The 24,284-nt window shown below is 42.5% G+C and overlaps 1 protein-coding gene across 1 annotated transcript in view; it reads right to left on the bottom strand.

Moving 5' to 3' along the window:
• Positions 1 to 24,284, bottom strand: part of LOC311100812 (tyrosine-protein kinase Mer-like) — a 48,728-nt gene that overhangs the window by 7,682 nt on the left and 16,762 nt on the right. The window contains exons 6-18 of the mRNA XM_084141780.1: positions 22,521 to 22,607; positions 21,753 to 21,868; positions 20,921 to 21,110; positions 17,695 to 17,840; positions 11,433 to 11,568; positions 9,211 to 9,361; positions 7,851 to 7,939; positions 5,772 to 5,867; positions 5,454 to 5,534; positions 5,076 to 5,168; positions 4,762 to 4,880; positions 4,533 to 4,642; positions 1,182 to 1,341 (exon numbers count right to left, since the gene is read on the bottom strand). Coding sequence (XP_083997906.1) covers positions 1,182 to 1,341; positions 4,533 to 4,642; positions 4,762 to 4,880; positions 5,076 to 5,168; positions 5,454 to 5,534; positions 5,772 to 5,867; positions 7,851 to 7,939; positions 9,211 to 9,361; positions 11,433 to 11,568; positions 17,695 to 17,840; positions 20,921 to 21,110; positions 21,753 to 21,868; positions 22,521 to 22,607 — 1,574 coding nt within the window. The remainder of the gene's footprint in view (positions 1 to 1,181; positions 1,342 to 4,532; positions 4,643 to 4,761; positions 4,881 to 5,075; positions 5,169 to 5,453; positions 5,535 to 5,771; positions 5,868 to 7,850; positions 7,940 to 9,210; positions 9,362 to 11,432; positions 11,569 to 17,694; positions 17,841 to 20,920; positions 21,111 to 21,752; positions 21,869 to 22,520; positions 22,608 to 24,284) is intronic.

Genomic DNA, 24,284 nt, shown 5'->3' with positions numbered 1-24,284 from the left:
CCAGGGACTCAAATCCTGCAGTTCCAGACGTGTCCCCCTGCTTAAGCCAGTACATGTCCAGGCCCGTCTGAAGTTTGCTAGAGTGCATTTGGATGATCCAGAAGAGGATTGGGAGAATGTCATATGGTCAGATGAAACCAAAATAGAACTTTTTGGTAAAAACTCAACTCGTCGTGTTTGGAGGACAAAGAATGCTGAGTTGCATCCAAAGAACACCATACCTACTGTGAAGCATGGGGGTGGAAACATCATGCTTTGGGGCTGTTTTTCTGCAAAGGGACCAGGACGACTGATCCGTGTAAAGGAAAGAATGAATGGGGCCATGTATCGTGAGATTTTGAGTGAAAACCTCCTTTCATCAGCAAGGGCATTGAAGATGAAACGTGGCTGGGTCTTTCAGCATGACAATGATCCCAAACACACTGCCCGGGCAACGAAGGAGTGGCTTCGTAAGAAGCATTTCAAGGTCCTGGAGTGGCCTAGCCAGTCTCCAGATCTCAACCCCATAGAAAATCTTTGAGGGAGTTGAAAGTCCGTGTTGCCCAGCGACAGCCCCAAAACATCACTGCTCTAGAGGAGATCTGCATGGAGGAATGGCCCAAAATAGTGTGTGAAAACCTTGTGAAGACTTACAGAAAACGTTTGACCTGTGTCATTGCCAACAAAGGGTATATAACAAAGTATTGAGAAACTTTTGTTATTGACCAAATACTTATTTTCCACCATAATTTGCAAATAAATTCATAAAAAATCCTACAATGTGATTTTCTGGATTTTTTTTTCTTATTTTGTCTGTCATAGTTGACGTGTACCTATGATGAAAATTACAGGCCTCTCTCATCTTTTTAAGTGGGAGAACTTGCACAATTGGTGGCTGACTAAATACTTTTTTCCCCCACTGTACATGCTAAAAAAGTATTTGATCCCCTGCTGATTTTGTACGTTTGCCCACTGACAAAGAAATGATCAGTCTATAATTTGACTGACTGTTTAATGTTTCAGAAAGGGAACTAGTGTTACTAGAATAACAGTACTTTTCCTTTCTCTCTGACACATTCACATGTATTCCCACCATCAGTAAAGGATTGAAAGAAATGAAACTAGCTGATGGGAGCTCGATCTCAGACCTTCCTTACAACATCATTGTGTGTGTGTGTGTGTGTGTGTGTGGACCTCCATACCACATCACTCTTTACAGTGAAGACTCTGTCCGCCAGGCTTTCCACTGCAATCCATTTCACAGGCATCTTGGCTATCCTGCCCTGTCTGTAGTAATCACCACTGTAGATCTTCTTAGACAAGCCGAAGTCTGCCACACACACCGTCATGTCATCACGCAGCCTGTAGGACCAGATCAATCAACCAACCAATCAATCGATAGAACAATCTATCAATTCCACTTACTAGAAACATATCAACGTTGACTAGGCAGGATACAAGCACAGGACAATGTGTCTACATAACAATGACAATATGGCGGACAGCAACCGTGAGTTTCTACTTGAATAAGTTGCCAAAATAGACCACAGTCGTGCATTAACAGTACCAAGGACCAAGGATGGTTAAGCTGCCATACTCTCAGTTTACACCTGAGGTATAAGACTGCAGTTGTTTATCAGCTTACATGAATCATTAACGTAGTGATTATATCTTTACATTGTGAAACAGTTCAGGTCAGACCTGTATACACACACACAGTATATACTGTGTTGTAAAGTACTTAAATAAAAATACTTGAAAGTACTACTTAAGTAGTTTTTTTTAGGGTATCTGTACTTTACTGTACTATTTATGTTTTTGACAACTTTTACTTTTACTTCACTACATTCCTAAAGAAAATAATGTACTTCTTGCTCCATACATTTTCCCTGACATCCAAAAGTACTCGTTACATTTTGAATGCTTAGCAGGATAAGAAAATGGTCTAATTCACACACTTATCAAGAGAACATCCCTGGTCATCCCTACTGCCTCTGATCTGGCGGATTCACTAAACACATGCTTTGTTTGTAAATGATGTCTGAGTGTTGGAGCGTGCCCCTGGCTATCCGTAAAAACAAAGAAAAGAAAAGAAAATGATGCTGTCTGGTTTGCTTAATATAAGGAATTTGAAATTATTTATACTTTTACTTTTGATACTTAAGTATGTTTAAAACCAATAACTTTTACTCATGTAGTATTTTACTGGGTGACTTTCACTTTTACTTGAGTCATTTTCTATTAAGGTATCTTTACTTTTACTCAAGTATGACAATTGGGTACTTTTTCCACCACCACACACACACACACACATACATACACACACACATATATATATATACATACATACATACATATACACACACACTGAACTAAAATATAAACGCAACATCCAACAATTTCTAAGACTTTACTGAGTTACAGTTCATATGAGGAAATCAGTCAATTGAAGTAAATAAATGAGGCCCTAATCAATGGATTTCACATGACTGGGAATACAGATATGCATCTGTTGGTCACAGATACCTTTAAAAAAAGGTAGGGGCGTGGATCAGAAAACCACCATTTGGCTCATGCAGCGCGGTACATCTCCTTCGCATAGAGTTGATCAGGGAGGCACACTGTTCACAACGTTTACATCAGCGAAACGCTCGCCCACATGACGCCATACATGTGGGTCTGTGGTTGTGAGGCCGGTTGGACGTACTGCCAAATTCTCTAAAACGACGTTGGAGGCGGCTTATGGTAGAGAAATGAACATTCAATTATCTTGCAACAGCTCTGGTGGACATTCCTGCAGTCAGCATGCCAATTGCACGCTCCCTCAAAGCTTGAGACATCTGTGGCATTGTGTTGTGTGACAAAACTTCACATTTTAGAGTGGCCTTTTATTGTCCCCAGGACAAGGTGCACCTGGGTAATGATCATGCTGTTTAATCAGCTTCTTGATATGCCACACCTGTCAGGTGGATGGATTATCTTGGCAAAGGAGAAATGCTCACTAACAAGGATGTTATCAAATTTGTGCACAACATTTGAGAGAAGTAAGCTTTTTGTGCATCTGGGATCTTTTATTTCAGCTTGTTATGGATACAGGTATCCTGTGTCCTGTGTTTTTCCTCTCCTTCTACCCTAATCACAGGTGTCCTGTATGTTCCTGATTGGTGGTCGTTGAGATGTCTGCTGATTGCTAAGGTGGACCAATCAGTGAACATTCCTCTGCATTGCACCACCTGTTGCTGGTTTTTCAATCACACAGCCCATTGTATAAAAACCAGTCAGTTGTGTTGTTAGAGAGAGAGACTATTTCCGTATGTGAGTATGGATACTGTTGTGTCCTGTGTATTGTGTACTCACTAAGTTGCTGGTCACCCTGTTTGGTAATTTTGTTAGACTACTTTTTTGTATGTGAGTAATGGATACTGTGATGTCCTGTGTTTAGAGTACTCACTAATTTGCTGGTTACTCTGTTTGGTAACTTTGTGTGTTTCTGGGAAAAGGGGAAGTTAAGCAAGCTGCCCTTGGGCATACATTACCCGTAGAAAGAACTGTCTATAAACACTAGTTAGACCTGAGCGGACCACCCACTGTATTTTTGTATGAGTAGCAGTAGCTTAGCGGTTCTTGAAGCAGGCAAGATCAGTTTAGGGGTGTTTTACACTATTGTTTCATTTCTTGGGTCCTGCTCAGCCCTTTTTCCCAAACCTTTACCGTGTGTTCACAAATAAACATTTTATGTTTGACGGTAGTTTATGGTTGTCGTGTAGTTTTTCGTTCTCACTGTTCCATGTCATCATCCTAATTTGCATGAATTATGTTACGGGTCTCATGTCCATCCCCCTAGACGTTTAAAGCCACGGGGTTCGTAACACAGCTCATGAAACATGGGACCAATGTTGCGTTTATATTTTTGTTCAGTTTTTATATGGGTGTGTGTGTGTATATACAGCTCTGACCTGAACTTTGTCAAAATTTTAAGATGTAATCACTATGTGTTCAAAACATTAGCAATACCTGCTATTTCCGTGACATAGACTGCCCAGGTAAATCTAGGTAAAAGCTATGATCCCTTATTGATGTCACTTGTTAAATCCACTTCAAATCAGTGTAGATGAAGGGGAGGAGACAGGTTAAAGAAGGATTTTTAAGCCTTGAGACAATTGAAACATGGATTGTGTATGTGTGCCATTCAGAGGGTGAATGGGCAAGACAAAATATTAAGTGCCTTTGAAAGGGGTATGGTAGTAAGTGCCAGGCGCACTGTTTTGAGTGTGTCAAGAACTGCAACGCTGCTGGGTTTTTCACGCTCAACAGTTTCCCGTGTGTTTCAAGAATGGTCCACCACCGAAAGGACATCCAGCCAACTTGACACAACTGTGGGAAGCATTGGAGTCAACATGGGCCAGCATCCCTGTGGAACGCTTTTGACACCTTGTAGAGTCCATGCCCGACGAATTGAGGCTGTTCTGAGGGCAAAAGGGGGTGCAACTCAATATTAGGAAGGTGTTTGTAATGTTTTGTATGGCTCTGTTTCAGGTGAAATGTACACCTACATGCAGTTGCGTGCAGCCAAGTCGCGGTGGAGGAAGTTCCGCCCACTGAGGTATTCCATCCCCATGGCGATGTCAATCATAAACTTCAGGAGCGTCTGCGTGGGCAGGAACTGAAAGAAGAAGAAGAAGAAGAAGACATCATGTTCATCATTACAATGTCATTAACCATATTCAGACAAGACAACACTTTTTTCCAAAGTGCTCGTCGGGAACGCATCAGATAGCTCACCAGTGGACAGTCTCCGAGGCGTGAGCGCAGCAGGAAGCTATGGAGGTCTCCATATCTCATGAAGGGCAGGATCACCATGGGCTTGGGAAAGTGACCAGACCCCGCCTCCAGACAAACACCTAACAGGAGCAGGTCAACGTAATACCAGGTAAATACCAGTACATTTTACAAGATCTTTTAGACATCAACTTTTGATCTCTCTTATGTGTATATATGGCTGGATGGAGTGAGTGAGCATGAATCCATCGTTTCTGCATGATGGACCAGGACTGAGCAGGATGGTCTGTGATGGCAGCAAAGAAGACCTACAGTACCTAGCAGCCGGATAACGTTAGGGTGGTCGAAGTCCTTCATACAGGCAGCCTCATTCAGGAACTCCTCTATCTCCCTCTGGGAGAAGTTATCCACTGGAAAACAAAGAGGAGATTAATACAAATTGTATGTGTTATTTAGCCTGGTCTTAGATCTGTTTGCACTGTCTTTCCAACTCCTGCGGTCATTGGCATGCCAACTCCTGCGGTCATATACAGCACAAAAAGATCTGGGACCAGGCTATGTGGAATTCATCAACATTCTAGGATATTACTCAGAGAGTAAGAAGGAGAAAAAAGCTATCTGAATCTGACCTAAATGAATGGGCATTGTTAGATCAGCCCAATTAAAGAAAACAAATAGAGGATGAAGAAGCTCACATTTCATGGTCTTCACAGCCACTTTCTCAGACGTTCCATCCAGTTGTTTCAGATTTCCCTCCACCACAGAGCCAAATTCACCTGGTCAATAAACAATGGGTAACTATAGAGGTAACAGTCAGAAATACAGCTAAATGACAAATAGCAACAAATAAATAACATGTGAAATGTGATTAAGGAGCAGCCACAAAGAAATGAGATGACCAAAAAATTGAAGAAATGACATATGATTAAGAAAAGGTTTTATTCTACCTAATTTATAACACAAATCGCCTCATACTTTTGTGTAATAAATAATCAAATGAATGTCATCCTCACCCTCTCCCAGAATCTTCCCTATGGAAAGCAGGTTTCTCATAATCATGAAGTCCTGTAGTTTGGCTTGGAGTTCATCACTCACACCCAGGTTACCAACTAGAAAGGGAGCAAGAGGGGAAAATATAGCTCCTATTTCTATTATTGAGCAGAATCTGTGGATATAGATTTTCTTCTCTGATATACAGTACCAGTCAAAAGTTTGGACACACCTACTCATTCCAGGGTTTTCCTTTATTTTTTAAAACTATTTTCTGAATTATAGAATAATAGTGAAGACATCAAAACTATGAAATAGCACATATGGAATCATGTAGTAACCAAAAAAGTATTAAACAAATCAAAATATATTTTATATTTGAGATTCTTCAAAGTAGCCACCCTTCGCCTTGATGACAGCTTTGCACACTCTTGGCATTCTCTCAACCAGCTTCACCTGGAATGCTTTTGCAACAGTCTTGAAGGAGTTCCCACATATGCTGAGCACTTGTTGGCTGCTTTTCCCTCACTCTGCGATCCAACTAAACCCAAACCATCTCAATTGGGTTGAGGTCGGGGGATTGTGGAGGCCAGGTCATCTGATGCAGCACTCCATTACTCTCCTTCTTGGTAAAATAGCCATTACACAGCTTGGTGGTGTGTTGGGTCATTGTCCTGTTGAAAAACAAATTATAGTCCCACTAAGCGCAAACCAGATGGGAATGTGTATCGCTGCAGAATGCTAAGGTAGCCATGCTGGTTAAGTGTGCCTTGAATTCTAAATAAATCACTGACAGTGTCACCAGCAAAGCACCCCCACACCTCCTCCTCCATGCTTCACGGTGGGAACCACACATGCGGAGATCATCCGTTCACCTACTCTGCGTCTCACAAAGACACAGTGTTTGGAACCAAAAATCTCAAAATCAGACAGATTTCCACCGGTCTAATGTCTATTGCTTGTGTTTCTTGACCCAAGCAAGTATCTTCTTCTTATTGGTGTCCTTTAGTAGTGGTTTCTTTGCAGCAATTCGACCATGAAGGCCTGATTCACGCAGTCTCCTCTGAACAGTTGATGTTGAGATGTGTCTGTTACTTGAACTCTGTGAAGCATTTATTTGGGCTGCAATTTATGAGGCTGGTAACTCTTATGAACATCCTCTGCAGCAGAGGTAACTATGGGTCTTCCTTTCCTGTGGCGGTCCTCATGAGAGCCAGTTTCATCACTGGGGCCAAGCTTCCTGCCATTCAGGACCTCTATACCAGGGGGTGTCAGAGGAAGGTCCTAAAAATGGTCAAAGACTCCAGCCACCCTAGTCATAGACTGTTCTCTCTGCTACTGCACGGCAAGCGGTACCAAAGCGCCAAGTCTAGGTCCAAGAAGCTTCTAAACAGCTTCTACCCCCAAGCCATAAGACTCCTGAACATCTAATCAAATGGCTATGCAGACTATTTGCACCATATTTGATGGTTTTTGCGACTGTACTTGAAGAAACTTTAAAAGTTCTTGAAATTTTCAGGATTGACTGACCTTCATGTCTTAAAGTAATGATGGACTGTTGTTTCTCTTTGCTTATTTGAACTGTTCTTGCCATAATATGGACTTGGTCTTTTACCAAATAGGGCTATCTTCTGTATACCACCCCTACCCTGCCACAACACAACTGATTGGCTCAAACGCATTAAGAAGGAAAGAAATTCCACAAATTAACTTTTAACAAGGCACACCTGTTAATTGAAATGCATTCCAGGTGACTACCTTATGAAGCTGGTTGAGAGAATGCCAAGAGTGTGCAAAGCTGTCAACAAGGCAAAGGGTGGCTACTTTGAAGAATCTCAAATATAAAATATATTTTGATTTGTTTAACACTTTTTTGGTTACTATATGATTCCATATGTGTTATTTCATAGTTTTGATGTCTTCACTATTATTCTACAATGTAGAAAATACTAAAAATAAAGAAAAACCCTTGAATGAGTAGGTGTGTCCAAACTTTTGACTGGTACTGTATGTTAATAGAAACATTAAGGATTAGAGTAGAACACAGTAGAGTAAAGTAGAGCAGAGTAGATTAGATCAGAGTAGAACGTTTATTAACGTACGTGTAATTTCAATGGCTGATCGGTTGTAGGACCTGTGTGGCCTGTACTGAACAATGGGTTGAAGCTTCTCTCCACTTCCAAACATCTGACTGCAGGGGCGCCAGAGAGAAACAAAACAAGTTACTATATACAATTGAGCAGAGTGAGTCACACACTCACTAACACTTTAACAAGAGCTTGCCTCAGAGTTGTAATCACTTGGTTGACGTTAGATTGAGAATTCATCTTGAATCAGGAAGCTAGCTCCATGACCTGATATTTTCCTGCCTCTGGGGGATGAGAGGTTGTCTGCCAGTTTTGAGCATTCTTATCTGTATATCCTGAACGGCAACACTGAGTCACCTCTTTAACATAATGAATTCCAGAACAGAGACAGCAGAAAGGAAAGGAGATGGGTTGTTTTGGTGTTGAGGAGAGGAGAGGAGGGGAGCAGAGGAGAGAGGAGCAGAGAGGAGTGGTGGAGCAGAGTGGAGAGGATTTTTTTGGTATTTCTTTCCAACACAGCTGGACTACCTCGGTCTTCAGCAGTAAGACCAGGGATGGTTGTGTTCATTAGGCACCAAACAGAAGAAAACAGACAAACAGGGAGGGACTACCTGGGCTTGTCCAATGAGATAGGCCCATTTTAATTTTCTGTTGAAAACACCACCAAGGTCTCACTGCTGATTTAGTCCAGCTGTTTTCTTCCATTTGGTGCCTAATGAACATGAGCCAGTCAGTACAACCTTGGCAGCCTTGACCTCAGCTGCAGCTGTTGTCAGTGATTATGAGGAAACCAGGCTGCTTTATTGACAAAGTATCCGGATGTACTGAGTAACTATACCCCTGCTTCAACAGGAAATATAACCACTTCCACTGACCAATACACCGTTTCCCCTCACCAACTTCAGGGATCAAAATGCTGAGTAACTTTTAAATCTGTTGCAACATACAATAGACGCTTCTTACTGATGAAACGGAGTGAAGAAAACCACAAAGGCAAAACAGAATTCACTGGAGAAGCACTGTTGAGGCCCTCTGATCTACTAGGAACAAGTCAAGTACCGGTAAGTTACTTGAGGAAGGAAGACTGAGCTTAGCTACACCGTTTCCCTTGACCAACTTAAGAATCAAGTTACTGCGTGACTTCCAGTACTACAACAATGGACAGCAGCACGGTCAAAGTCAATACACTGGGGTTTAAAGTGATCATGATCAGATCATTAAGGTATTGAGGACACCACTAGCTTAGCGTCAGGAACAAGATAAACCAGATGTTACACAGAGTATTTGGGGTACTGTAGTACATCAATGTGCATCTCCTCCTTGTACATCGTCATACAATTAAGATTTTAATATGTGAAGAAGCATGCAAACTTACCCAAAGTGTGTGTCTAGTATCCTGCCTCTCATGCAGATAGCAGCCCAGAGTACTAGCAGCAGGAGACAGAAGCCACACACCACCCCCAGTATGATGTACACAGAGTCTGATCCTCTAGTGTCTGGACTGGAGGAGGGAGCCAGCAGCCAATCTGGAACACAATAGGCAATCAATCAATGATTGATTCATTGTTTGATTGATTCAATCAAATCAAAGTATGATCGATTGATAGAACAGAACACACAAACATGATACAGGCATGATATAAACATGATGTCGACATGATCAAAGTTTCAACTCCCTCAACTGTATGTTGTATTTGTATATGTTTTGCTGTATATGTGTGTGTTCTCAGTTTGTGTGTAATTTTGCTACAACCAAATTGCCCTTGAACACCACCGCAGAAGCTTCACTATTCTGCATCTTCCCAATTAAGTAGCCTAGTTTTGTTGTTTGGCTACTTGAAGAGAACTAGGCAGTGGCGTGTATTCATGGATGCCAAGGGAAGCCAGGCTTCCCCAAAACATTGACCAAAAACAAAAACAAAAAACATACACATAATAATTTATCATCTTTCGTCTCTCTGTGTTTCATAATTTTCCTTCAATTCGGAAGAGGCTGAATGTATCTCACCGGAGAAAGCATCCGAGACAGCAAAACAGCGCCCCTCTGTCTCTGTATGTGTAGCATATCTGATACTGTCTGGTCAAAAAGAATATGACATTGTTGCCGTCCATAGCGTTGAATGCAAGGGAAGCCAGCGAGCATTTGGCCTCCCTTGATAAAAAAGTCTACAATTAGCCAATCAGCATTGACCTAAACTAAGTTAGCTCAACTGTGAATGGTCCTGGCGCACCAAAAAAAAGACATCAACAGCAAAACGTAATTGACAGAAGAAACTTGAATTGTTGCATCTCATTGTGTCATTGTCCTTTAGTGGCTAGCTAGCTAGCTAAAATTGTCCCTTTCCTAAATTAGCCATGGATGGAGATAGGGATTTGGACTTCTGGTTTTACCTAATTCTCCGCACTGGCAAGTGATTATAACGGTGATTCTGATCCAACCATAAATTCATACATTGTGCCCCTGGCCTGAGAGGATGGAAGTTCAATATGTAGCTATGTAGTAGGCTAATGTTAATTAGCTGGCTCATCGTTGCGCATGAAAGGAAGTTTGGCTAGCGAGCAAGCATTTTAGCTAGGTAGCCTAGGACAACAAAAACTAAAAGCGTGTACTGTATGACAGAGTGATAGACCGTTTCGTCAACATGAAAGAGAGGAGGATGGCATTGGCGTTTCTCTACAAGTAGGGTGAGTCAACAACTTTCACCCATGCGCGCACACACACACACATTTTTACATTTACATTTTAGTCATTTAGCAGACGCTCTTATCCAGAGCGACTTACAGTTAGTGAGTGCATACATTTACACACACACACACACACACACACACACACACACACACACACACACACACACACACACAGAAATCAGAACCTTGGACAGTCACATGATATTTAGCTTGCGTTGATTGGACTAAAATGTTTTTGGTATCTTTTAGTTGTCACTGTATTAGACTAAGCAGAGGTGATTTGATGATGTTGAAATGTTGAAGTACTAGACCACTGCACCACTCGGGAGGCTAGGGTGAGTCAACAACTTAAGTAGTACTTTAAAGTATTTTTACTTAAGTACTTTACACCACTTGATTTTACCCACACACCTCTACTGGAACTAGGGCCTATGACTCGCAGCCCACCTCTTCCAATGCATTGTGGAAAAGTGTGCATCGAATTCTACTAGATGAAGAGTCGAAATTAGTACAACATCCTGGCATTTAAACCATACTCAATTTTCAAAAATGCACATACTGTAAAACGTTCTATTTTCGCATACTGAGAATGCGTCATGCGCGATTGCGTTGTTTCACGTTATTGGTTAATTTCAGTAGCACATCCCCACATCTGATTACCAGCTGTTGTCAAAGCCTAAATGAGTATGACATCCAGAAATTTAAAGTATACTAGATTTTAGAAACGTCACATACTATAAAACTTTATTTTTATCGCATACTTATCTGGCCTACTATTTAGGATGCAAGTATGGGTATTCGGACATGGCCAGGTTAAATATCTACTTGCGGTTGTTGACATGCTTATGTACTTCAATATGTATGAAGGTATTAGGATTAGGAGCTACTTATGTAGTGCGGTCTACTCACTGTTCTCTGGTACGAAGATCCCGACCGCTGGACTGAGCATGCCACGCCCAGCCTGAGTACAAGCAGCTACCTGAACACTGTATGTAGTGTTGAACTCCTGTAGGGCCACCGCAGCAGTGTTGGAGGAGCTGCGGATCTGAGGAACACAACAGCATGTTAGAGAGATCATGGTTATACTCAGCAGTTTACAATCATATATCAGTGTTTCTCAAACACACCTATTCAACAGACGCTTATAAGAAATCTGGCTATGCCCGCCGACGAACCATCAAACAGGCGTCAATACAGGACAATACAGGACTAAGATTGAATCGTACTACACTGGCTACGACGCTCGTCGGATGTGGCAGGGCTTGCAAACTATTACGGGCTGCAAAGGGAAGCACAGCCACGAGCTGCCCACTGACACGAGCCTATCAGACGAGCTAAATTACTTCTATGCTCGCTTCGAGGCAAGCAACACTGAAGCATGCATGAGAGCATCAGCTGTTCCGGACGACTGTGTGATCACGCTCTCCGTAGCCGATGTGAGTAAGACCTTTAAACAGGTCAACATTCACAAGGCCGCAGGGCCAGACGGATTACCAGGACGTGTACTCCGAGCATGTGCTGACCAACTGGCAAGTGTCTTCACTGACATTTTCAACCTGTCCCTGACTGAGTCTGTAATACCAACATGTTTCAAGCAGACCACCATAGTCCCTGTGCCCAAGAACACTAAATGACTACTGACCCGTAGCACTCACGCATGTAGCCATGAAGTGCTTTGAAAGGCTGATCATGGCTCACATCAACACCATTATCCCAGAGACCCTAGACCCACTTTAATTTGCATACCGCCCCAACAGATCCACAGATGATGCAATCTCTATTGCACTCCACACTGCCCTTTCCCACTTGGACAAAAGGAACACCTACGTGAGAATGCTATTCATTGACTACAGCTCAGCGTTCAACACCATAGTGCCCTCAAAGCTCATCACTAAGCTAAGGACCATGGGACTAAACACTTCCCTCTGCAACTGGATCCTGGACTTCCAGACGGGCCGCCCCCAGGTGTTAAGGGTAGGTAACAACACATCTGCCACGCTGATCCTCAACACGGGGGCCCCTCAGGGGTGCGTGCTCAGTCCCCTCCTGTACTCCCTGTTCACCCATGACTGCATGGCCAAGCACGACTCCAACACCATCATTAAGTTTGCCGATGACACAACAGTGGTAGGCCTGATCACCGACAACAATGAGACAGCCTATAGGGAGGAGGTCAGAGATCTGTCCGTGTGATGCCAGGATAACAACCTCTCTCTCAACGTGATCAAGACAAAGGAGATGGTTGTGGACTACATGTAAAGGAGGACAGAGCAAGCCCCCATTCTCATCGACGGGGCTGTAGTGGAGCAGGTTGAGAGCTTCAAGTTCCTTGGTGTCCACATCACCAACAAACTATCATGGTCCAAACACACCAAGACAGTCGTGAAGAGGGCCCGACAAAGCCTATTCCCCCTCAGGAGACTGAAAAGATTTAGCATGGGTCCTTAACAGCTGCACCATCGAGAGCATCGTGACTGGTTGCATCACCGCCTGGTATGGCAACTGCTCGGCCTACAACCACAAGGCACTACAGAGGGTAGTGCGTTCGGCCCAGTACATCACTGGGGCCAAGCTTCCTGCCATCCAGGACCTCTATACCAGGCGGTGTCAGAGGAAGGCCCTAAAAATTGCCAAAGACTCCAGCCACCCTAGACATAGACTGTTCTCTCTGCTACCGCACGGCAAGTGGTACCGGAGCGTCAAATCTAGGTCCAAAAGGCTTCTTAACAGCTTCTACCTCCAAGCCATAAGACTGCTGAACAATTAATCAAATGGCTACCCGGACTATTTGCATTGTCCCCCCCCCACCCCACCCCCTCTTTTTACGCTGCTGCTACTCTCTGTTTATTATCTATGCATAGTCACTCTACCGCTACCTACATGTACACATTACCTCAATTACCTCGACTAACCTGTGCCCCCGCACATTGACTCTGTACCGGTACCCCCTGTATATAGCCTCGCTAATGTTATTTTACTGCTGCTCTTTAGTTATTTGTTATTTTTCAATGTTTCTTCTTTTATTTTATTTTTACTTAGCCCTTATTTTTCTTAAACTGCATTGTTGGTTAAGGGCTTGTAAGTAAGCATTTCACTGTAAGGTCTACACCTGTTGTATTCGGCGCATGTGGCAAATAAAATTTGATTTAATTTGATCAACACTTACCACTAATCAACTCATCATCAAACCTTTGATTAGTGGAATCAGATGTGTAGTGCTAGGGCAAAAACTAAAATGTCTTCCCAGGAATTAAGAAACACTGTTATAGATACAGAGGTAGGATCTTAATTTGAGCCAGTTTGCTACAGCAGAAAAATTATCCTGCAGCAACAGGAAATGTTAATTATTATGTGGATTATAATTAATGGTTATTTTTTCTTGGGGTTGATGTATTTTTTGTTACGGCAAATCAAGTCTGACTTTTTAAAGTGGAAATTACAAACTTTAGAAGCCTTTTTAAACCTTGAATACACTACAAGTTTGCATTTGCTGCTGTGCATAAAAATTATCAGCAACAAAAGACTGATCAAATTAAGATGCTACATCTGTAGTCTTATCATGTCATGATATATTGCTTGCTTGTTTTTTGCTCTAGATGCGCTTTGAGATTCTATGAAAATACTATAGAAGTTTAATAAATAATAATAATTATTATTATTATATGATAGCAAATAATTTACCAATGTAAAACTACAATCTGAACATCACCCAGTAACAGATGGACACCTGGGGAAATTGTCTGTTGTACATACTGTATGCCATTTTTGGATTATAGTGTTTGTAGTGGTCCCTTGAAGTTAATGATTATCTGTGTGAAGTCAAAGCCAGGGAATGATGTTAACCAAATACTATGTAACATTGAAATATATTTGTACTTGTAACCAAAACATTTTTTTGTGTCAAGTAATAGCTGAGCCATTCTGGATGTTTCTAGCTCTGCTAACACTGGGAAGCTGAGAAAAGAGTTTCACACTCAAGAGTTTCAGCAGAGCTCTTATAAAGGGGAAGAAATCAAAGCTTTCTTGACAGGCAGGCTGGTATGTGGACTTGGGGTGAATCCCAAATCACACCCTATTCCTATTCCCTATGTAGTGCACTTCTTTTGACCAGGGCCCATAGGGCTCTGGTCAAGAGTAGTGCACTTAATAGGGAATATGTTACCATTTGGGGCTCAGACATGATCAGCATGGTGTTTACAGAGAGCTGAGAGGGGGATTGTTGGGGAACATGTGACAGTGGACAAGGCCCTTGGTTGCACAACACCACCGCATGGCAACATCTGGGGTTCCTCTCTCACTAGCTAACATGCTGACAGTGGGACTGGCGGCCTGGAAAAACATGGAAGTCACACAGACACATTGTGTACTCTCTCTATGACAACATTTCACACCAGGACTTTTATTTTGGAAACTAAAACTGAACTAGCTAACATGCCGACAGTGTGACTGGTCTGCTGGCCAAAGGCACAGAAAACACACACAAGTTGTACTATGTCACTGACCAAAAACATCTATTATATGTCTAAAAATAGCAATTATACTGTAGCTTGTTGATAGAATAGAGTGGCGTCGAGCAGAGCAGGGTAGAGCAGGGTAGAGTAGAGTACAGTTGAGTAGAGTAGGGTTGAGTAGAGCAGAGCAGAGTAGGGTTCAGTAGAGTAGAGCAGGGTTCAGTAGAGTAGAGTAGAGTTGAGTAGAGTAGTGTATAATAGAGCAGAGTAGAATAGAGTAGGGTTGAGTAGAGCAGAGTAAAGTAGAATATACAACGGATTGGTCTAATCCTGAATGCTGATTGGTTAAAACCGCATTCCAGCCGATGTCTATTCCACAAGTTACCACCAACTAAATCTATTACGTTAAAATGCCTATTTACACTGTTCCATCTCACTTTATAAACTTGATCTCCACTATAAAAAGCATCTAGACATTATCTCACATTTCTTTTAGACTAACATTTAGTTTTCAACAGCGGAGATTTGTATAAACCTTGCTGTCGTGTCTCTCCAACATTTGCAACATTGTTTCAATATTCAAATTCGATCTCCTGCTGTCCCATAGTATTGAACGTGTCGGGAGTCGGGACGAGACAGAAAGGCAGACAGCGTTTCTCAGCCGGTCAAAATCATGAATCAGTTGGCATAATTTCTATGGATATATATTTTAAAAAATCCATTGAAAAAAGGTACAACGAAACGCAGCTAATTTGCAGTCTTTCCAGCTTCAGTTTGAAGTGATTGTGTTACTGTAGCTGTGTTGTTGGCTAGCTCCTCTGAACAACCGTGTGCTGACGAGTTATGGACGTGACTGTAAATTAGCCGTAGTTGGCTAGCTAGCAAGCAAGGGATAAGAACGTTGCCAGCCAGTATGGCAATGGAACATTTACAACAAATGACTAGGTCAGTGTTTGTTGGATATATTGGCACGGCTTGTCGGTCCTCGACTTCGTCTCGGGCCTAACAACACCCGTGCCAATATATCCAACAACCGGCTTCTCTGGCATTATTACTTAAGTAGAGTAGGATTGAGTAGAGTAGGATCGAGTAGAGTAGAGTAGAGTAGGGTTCAGTAGAGTAGAGTAGGGTTGAGTAGAGTACACTCTTAGAAAAAAAAAAGTGCCATCTAGAACCTAAAAGGGTTCTTCGGCTGTCCCCATAGGAGAACCCTTTTTGGTTGCAGGTAGAACTCTTTCGGTTCCAAGTAGAACCCTTTTGAATTCCATGTAGAACCCGTTCCACAGAGAGTTATAAATGGAACCCAAAATAGTTATACCTGGAACCAAAAAGGGTTCTCCTATGGGGAAAGCTGAAGAACCCTTTTGGAACCCTTTTTTCTAAGAGTGTTGAGTAGAGTAAAGTAGAGTTGAGTAGAGTAGGGTTGAGTTGAGTAGAGTAGGGTTGAGTAGAGTAGAGTAGGGTTGAGTAGGATTAAGTAGAGTAGAGTAGAAAAGTAGAATAGTAGAATAAGTTAGGTGTCTCTGTAAGGTGTTTTTGTGAATCCCTCTGTGAATCACTCTGTGAATGACTCTCTTGAACAACACAGCAGTTTGGCTGGTGAAACAGCTGAGGATACAGGCGCTGGTTCTCACACACACTTACATACACACACACAAGAATTCTCACACACACACACACACACACACACACACACACACACACACACACACTTCCAGTCACTGATATGTGAATGTTGTTTCTGACCAAGCCTTTGTGTGATGATGACATCATGCAGCCAGTGTTTGACTGGACAGGACCCACATGGGTTATTATACATATCCCTTCATTCACTGGTGTTGTTACAAAGCCATTGTGTGTGGTGATGTGTGATGACGTCAAACTTTGACTGGACAGGGCACATGGTTATTACACATGTATATCTCTGTTTGAGTCCCTATGTAGTGCATTACTTCTAACCAGAGCCCTATGGGACACACTTAGGGCTATGCACTAAATAGAGCGGCCTTTCCTAAGCTTTGATTATTTGAATCAGCTGTGTAGTGTAATGGCAAAAACCAAAACGTTCACCCCTTGGGGTCACCAGGACTGAGTTGGGGATTAGAGAACAGGGTGCCATTTGGGACACAGTCCCTATCTATCTAATGTATTAATTTTCCGTTCACTCCACCAACCAATGACCTATGACTCAGACAGGGACACACATTGCTACACACAGGAGAGTTTACTGTTGACTCAACGGTAGAGAGAAACCCTTTAGTTCAGGACAGAGAATAGGGAAGTTGACCGTCTGTTTTGGTAGAAAGGAACAAGGTCAGAGGCAGGACCAACAATCCACCACATCTCACACACACACACAAACACACACACCACCTGATGAACAAACTGACGGACTATAAATCATATGAACATCTCAGTTCTCAAATCTTGGTACCGAAATCTCAGTATGAAACTGACATTGTTAATATTGAAAGTGCAACACAACCTTTTACAGTAGGCCATCTCAAGTTTCTGCTATTCTAGATCTCACAGAGGCATGGATGAATCAATAGAATAGAATAGAATAAAATATAATTGTTTTTTGAGACCCATGGGGAGATGGACTCAGTGATTGAGAGAGGCAGTGAGCGCCATAGAAAAAGAATGAAAACGTCCGTTCTAATAATCATATTTCTAGGGTGATAGCATCAATGTCTTCCAGGTTCCAGGTGGAGACTCACCTTGTTGACCCGCGTCCCATATGTGACGATGACATCATAACCCGTGAGGATTCCATTGACCCTATCCGGGGGCGGGTCCTTCCATCGGATCACCAGCATTGACTCGTTTAGCATAACAGTCAGGTTACGGGGGTAGACTGACGGTACTGGAGTAACAAAGGGAAGGGAAAGAGAGGGTCACACTCAAATATGATCTTCAATCTTGGAATCTGTGATAATACTCAAACAGAGCTCACATACTACTTTTGCCAAACTCTGGCACATTCGCATTGATGTGAACACTGAAATGTTGATGAATGTGCACGGTCCTTCACGGTTACATCAACATTTTTATATAGGTGGTAATGAAACAAATAATAATAATTTTCGATATGTCTAGTCGTCAAAGAAAATGATTGAGATGAGGCCACATTCGGGTCAACCACTTCTGATGTTTCCCACAGCATGGAAAGATTTCTGTCCGATCTGTAGACTAAAATATTCCCCACAGCGGGCTTCAGTTTAGAGAGGAAGTCAGAAGCAGCCCCACCCCGTACTCTACGAACTGCATGCTTTCTCCATGAGACCACTCCTGCTTTTGCTTCCTATGTGGCCTCTCAGGAAGATATACAAAGAAAATATAACAGACATACAGTGCCTTGCAAAAGTATTCACCCCCCTTGGCGTTTTTCCTATTTTGTTGCATTACATCCTGTAATTTAAATGGATTTTTATTTGGATTTCATGTAATGGACATACACAAAATAGTCAAAATTGGTGAAGTGAAATGAAAAAAATTACGGAAAAGTGGTGTGCATATGTATTCACCCCCTTTGCTATGAAGCCCCTAAATAAGTTCTGGTGCAACCAATTACCTTCAGAAGTCACATAATTAGTTAAATAAAGTCCACCTGTGTGCAATCTAAGTGTCACATGATCTGTCACATGATCTCAGTATATATACAGCTGTTCTGAAAGGCCCCAGAGTCTGCAACACCACTAAGCAAGGGGCACCACCAATCAAGCGGCACCATGAAGACCAAGGAGCTCTCCAAACAGGTCAGGGACAAAGTTGTGGAGAAGTACAGATCAGGGTTGGGTAAAACATTTTTTATCAAAAACTTTGAACATCCCACGGAGCACCATTAAATCCATTATTAAAAAATTGAAAGAATATGGCACTACAACAAACCTGCCAAGAGAGGAACGCCCACCAAAACTCAGGGACCAGGCAAGGAGGGCATTAATCAGAGAGGCAACAAAGAGACCAAAGATAACCCTGAAGGAGCTGCAAAGCTCCACAGCAGAGATTGGAGTATCTGTCCATAGGACCACTTTAAGCCGTACACTCCACAGAGCTGGGCTTTACGGAAGAGTGGCCAGAAAAAAGCCATTGCTTAAAGAAAAAAAATAAGCAAACACGTTTGGTGTTCGCCAAAAGGCATGTGGGAGACTCCCCAAACATATGGAAGAAGGTACTCTGGTCAGATGAGACCAAAATTGAGCTTTTTGGCCATCAAGGAAAACACTTTGTCTGGCGCAAACCCAACACCTCTCATCACCCCGAGAACACCATCCCCACAGTGAAGCATGGTGGTGGCAGCATCATGCTGTGGGGATGTTTTTCATCAGCAGGGACTGGGAAACTGGTCAAAATTGAAGGAATGATGGATGGCGCTAAATACAGGGAAATTCTTGAGGGAAACCTGTTTCAGTCTTCCAGAGATTTGAGACTGGGACGGAGGTTCACCTTCCAGCAGGACAATGACCCTAAGCATACTGCTAAAGCAACACTCGAGTGGTTTAAGGGGAAACATTTAAATGTCTTGGAATGGCCTAGTAAAAGCCCAGACCTCAATCCAATTGAGAATCTGTGGTATGACTTAAAGATTGCTGTACACCAGCGGAACCCATCCAACTTGAAGGAGCTGGAGCAGTTTTTCCTTGAAGAATGGGCAAAAATCGCAGTGGCTAGATGTGCCAAGCTTATAGAGACATATCCCAAGAGACTTGCAGCTGTAATTGCTGCAAAAGGTGGCTCTACAAAGTATTGACTTTGGGGGGGGGGGGGGGGGGGGGGGTGAATAGTTATGCATGCTCAAGTTTTCTGTTTTTTTGTCTTATTTGTTGTTTGTTTCACAATAAAAAATATTTTGCATCTTCAAAGTGGTAGACATGTTGTGTAAATCAAATGATACAAACCCCCCAAAAAATCTATTTTAATGCCAGGTTGTAAGCAACAAAATAGGAAAGATGCCAAGGGGGGTGAATACTTTCGCAAGCCACTGTATTCTGGACGTGACGTACATTTCACTAGGGAACCCCCTGTCATGCAAAACATAATATGTACTGTACTTCTAACAATTTCTGATCAATTAAATTAAACTGCTTTCTGAATACTTGATGGGATGAGGGGTCAAGAAAACTAGCTCGGATCCAAACTGAATTGTTCTCTTTCGTGAAGTGAAACAACTGTGAAATGTAACAATTCAATTTGGATCCCCCCAGGCTACAATAGCACAACACACAGCCATGCATCTTATACAGAGGCAGGACCTAACACAGGATCTACAGAATCCCATACAGGCAAGTGCATATGATGTATGCAGTCTTAAGAAGGCAATGACCTGGACAGGATGCTCCTGCGACCTATGCATTCTCCATGCATGAAAACACTACAGAAATCTCCAAACTGACCCATGGCCTGGCTGCAGTATAGCGGATCATGATGTGGCTGAAACGTTGTCACCAATAATTCACATGGGAGCATAGAATGCAGTGTACAGAGTCTCTTTTCACCTTGTATTGAAAATGTATTGATGTCCAGCACCTGCTCAAAGACAATGTGTCTCCTGAGTGGCGCAGTGGTCTAAGGCACTGCATCGCAGTGCTAACTGTGCCACTAGAGATCCTGGTTCGAATCCAGGCTCTGTCGCAGCCGGCCGTGACCGGGAGACTCATGGGCGGCGCACAATTGGCCCAGCGTCGTCCAGGGTAGGGGAGGGAATGGCCGGCAGGGATGTAGCTCAGTTGATAGAGCATGGCGTTTGCAACGCCAGGGTTGTGGGTTCGATTCCCACGGGGGGCCAGTAAAAAAAAAATATATAATAATAATCTGTAAATCGCTCTGGATAAGAGCGTCTGCTAAATGACTAAAATGTAAATGTAAATGGGCTTGTGTCCTAAATGGCACCCTATTCCCTACATAGTGCACTACCTTTTACCCGGGCCCATAGATGTTACCCACCTCCTTCTGTAGTGTTGCTCTGGACCCAGGTACTGACTGGTGATTGGCCAAGCTCATTGCTACAGGAAACGCTCATGTTGTACCAGGTCATGGCCTGTAACCCCGGGACATCACTCTGGAACGGAGGAGCTGTAGCGTTGATTATCCTAGCCAGCCTGACCTCTCCCCTCCTTCGGCTCACCTCTTTCACCTTGAAGAGAGCACAGGGAAAAATATAGGTTCTATGTTCATCACAACAGTAGCCTACTGTAGACAGACATTTAGGATATAATTTTCTTACAAAAAGATACATTTGTGCAAAAATATCACAAAGTTGTTTAGGAACAACACTAAACAACCCTTAGGCAGGGCTTCAAATAAACACTGATAAACATTTGTTTGAATTGACAACTGACTGATATGTGTATTTGGACTGGTGCCGTCTCTCTGTTGCCTGATGACTCATACTGAATTGAATTCCTCTGCTTTATCTATCACAACATACATTCATTCAGACTGCCATCCTAGAAGTCCTCTCTGCTGACGTCAAAGTGAGGGGCGTTGTACAAAACAAGCCATCAGCGAGTATCAAAGCCAATGACTATTTCAGAAACTGTGCTTTACCCACGTGTTCAGGCTCTGGCCCAACCCATCGGTTTCTGGGACCAATCAAAACGGTTTGAATGTGTTCGCATTCGAGAAGTCATCAGGTAGGAGATCAAATCCAGACTTATCGTGGAAAAGAAACGTTAGTGGGCGTGGCGTTTGGCCGGAGCACTGTGGATGGGTAGCCAGGCTAGTCTCTCTGTGTCATCATACACTATCTAGGCAGAGAGTGTGGAGCTTTGCTTACCCTGATCTGGCAGGTAGTGAGTGGGGAGAATCCATCGTGTCCAGGGGTCCATCTCAGAACAAGTTTGTTAGATTCACGTTGTATCACTGTGACCTCAGAGACAGGAGCTGGAAGCACTGCAAACATACCAAACACAATCCATCATCACGAGAGAAGGAGCATTAGAATAATCTTTATTTGCCAAGTACATTTACATGAACTAGAACATTTACCTGAAATGGTGCTGCCAGAATAAACAGAATATACAGACAGAATATATTGATGATTATAAAGTGGGTGGTTCGAGCCCTAAAAGCTGATTGGCTGACAGCCGTGGTATATCAGACCATATACCACAGGTATGACAAAACATGTATTTTTACTGCTCTAACTACGTTGGTGACCAGTTTATAATAACATTAAGGCACCTCTGGGGTTTGTGGTATATAGGCCATATACCACACCCCCTCGGCCTTATTGTTTAAATATAATCCCCATACACAATAAATACAGCCAAAACAGCAATCCATAAGTTAACAAAGAAAACCAAAAAACACCCGAGCAGCGACCTAACACCGTGGCTGCCTCACCGGGCACCACCCACTGAGATATAAGGCACTATTATTGCTCAGACAGCTTGACGTGTCTGAATGTGCACTCAAAAAGATCAAATCCCATATTCACAAAACATCTCAGAGTAGGAGTGCTGAACTAGGATGATCTCCCCTGTCCATGTTATCTTATTCAATCAGTTCAAAGTGTGGGAGGAGACTTTGGAGTCCACATTACCTTTAATGTTGACGTTTGCTTCCCTGGAAGTAGTGACACCTTTCTGGTTGTGGGCCTCACAGCTGAATTGGGTATACTTGTCCACACCTACAGACAAAAACATAACACAGCAGAACATGTTAACTGAATTGTACAGAAGGATAAGGTAATGGAACACGTTTTATAATGATAATGCTTCCAATGTAAAGTTGAACTTTGTGTATAACCAAATAAAAGTATGGTGGAGTAGTAGTGTGTGTCCTTATTCATCTCTTCAAGTTCAACTTGGTGAACTCAACCACTGAAATGTTTCAATTGAAACTTTTACAAACAATACATTTATCATGGGCATACAGTACAGAAACTACTACAAGGCAATAGAAAGTAAGTCAAGGTCTTGATAACGTTCATGCCGCTACCAACTACCACACAAACAGAAACCAATTTTCATATTGTGTCAGCTGCAAAATTCACATATCAAAAAATGTGATACAAGCCAACTAAAGCCACTTTTTCATTTCACTCCCTTCCACTTAACTCCTGAAAGTAGATGTCACTTATAATAGTTTACCATTAGCAGAATACAGGGCTACATGTACTGTAGTGGGTAAAGTGTTAGGCCATGAAAAAGGCTGATGAGAGCTGTGTCAGCTTGATAGGGGGAAGAGCTTCAGTCCCAAGTAGGCCTAAAGAGAATTAGTGATGTGAGTGGTTGAGTGGTTTGTTGTGAGTGTGAGATAAAACACTGTAAACCACATTCATCCTTGAATCATCCTTTTTAGAACATAGGCCTAGTACCTACATATAGAGAGTCAAGTGTCATGTTAGTTGGCGAGTAAAGTGTCAGGTTAGATTATAGCAGTACCTCAACAATAAACAAAACTTTTGCATCTTTCCACTTTGCAATCGCTTCTGCACTACTAGAGTCCAGACTGGACCAATGGCATCTCTCTCAATGCCTGGGTTCTTTCCCCTGGCTACCACCACACAGTCCCAGTGTTTAAACCCTGCATCTACCCAGCGTAGGCCTGCTCCATATAATGTCCCTTTTGTGTTGTTTTTTTCCACACTGTCCAGTGTTTCATGCTTGGAAACCTTTTCCACAACAATGTACTGTTTGCTCTGCCTTCAAGCTCGGAAATCGTTCCACAATGCATTGCTTGCTCTGCCCATGAGAGCTGACTGGAACTGGAAACAGCTTGGCTTGTTGTTGTTTACATTTTTCGGAATATCAAATTAATGTGTTCTGTACTGTACCCTCACTGTGATTCTACATTAGCCTTTACCAATTTAAACTTCTACCACCACCATACAACAGACTTTTAGACTGCTGAAGCAAGTACACACATTTTCTTCAGGACATTTACCTTTTCTAGTTTTGTTTACTTTCCTCTGAATATCTAATGAGCCTGTTGTCTTGGTGAGGTGTAGAGACATGAAGTACAGAGTATAATGGGTAATGTACACTCTTAGAAAAAAGGGTTCTAAAAGGGTTCTTCGGCTGTCCCCATAGGAGAACCCTTTCTGGTTCCAGGTAGAACCCTTTTGGGTTCAATGAAAAACCCTCTGTAGAAATATATCCAACAAACACCGGCTTCGAGGGCATTATCACTTTTATACAACGGGTTACCAACATATTCAAATAATGATTTTCATTAAAAACATTATTTTGATAAATGTATTCGTACTATTTCATCCTTCCACAAGATATAGTCCCGACACAAATCTAGGGTTGCTAGAGACACGACCCAGTCGTTCCTTCTTTTTGTTCCCTTGCCATACTGA

The sequence above is a fragment of the Coregonus lavaretus genome, assembly GCF_964263955.1.
Source record: "Coregonus lavaretus genome assembly, chromosome: 25".
Classification (NCBI taxonomy): domain Eukaryota; kingdom Metazoa; phylum Chordata; class Actinopteri; order Salmoniformes; family Salmonidae; genus Coregonus; species Coregonus lavaretus.
The sequence above is the reverse complement of the archived record's forward strand: the minus strand, read 5'-3'. Positions and strand labels throughout refer to the sequence as shown.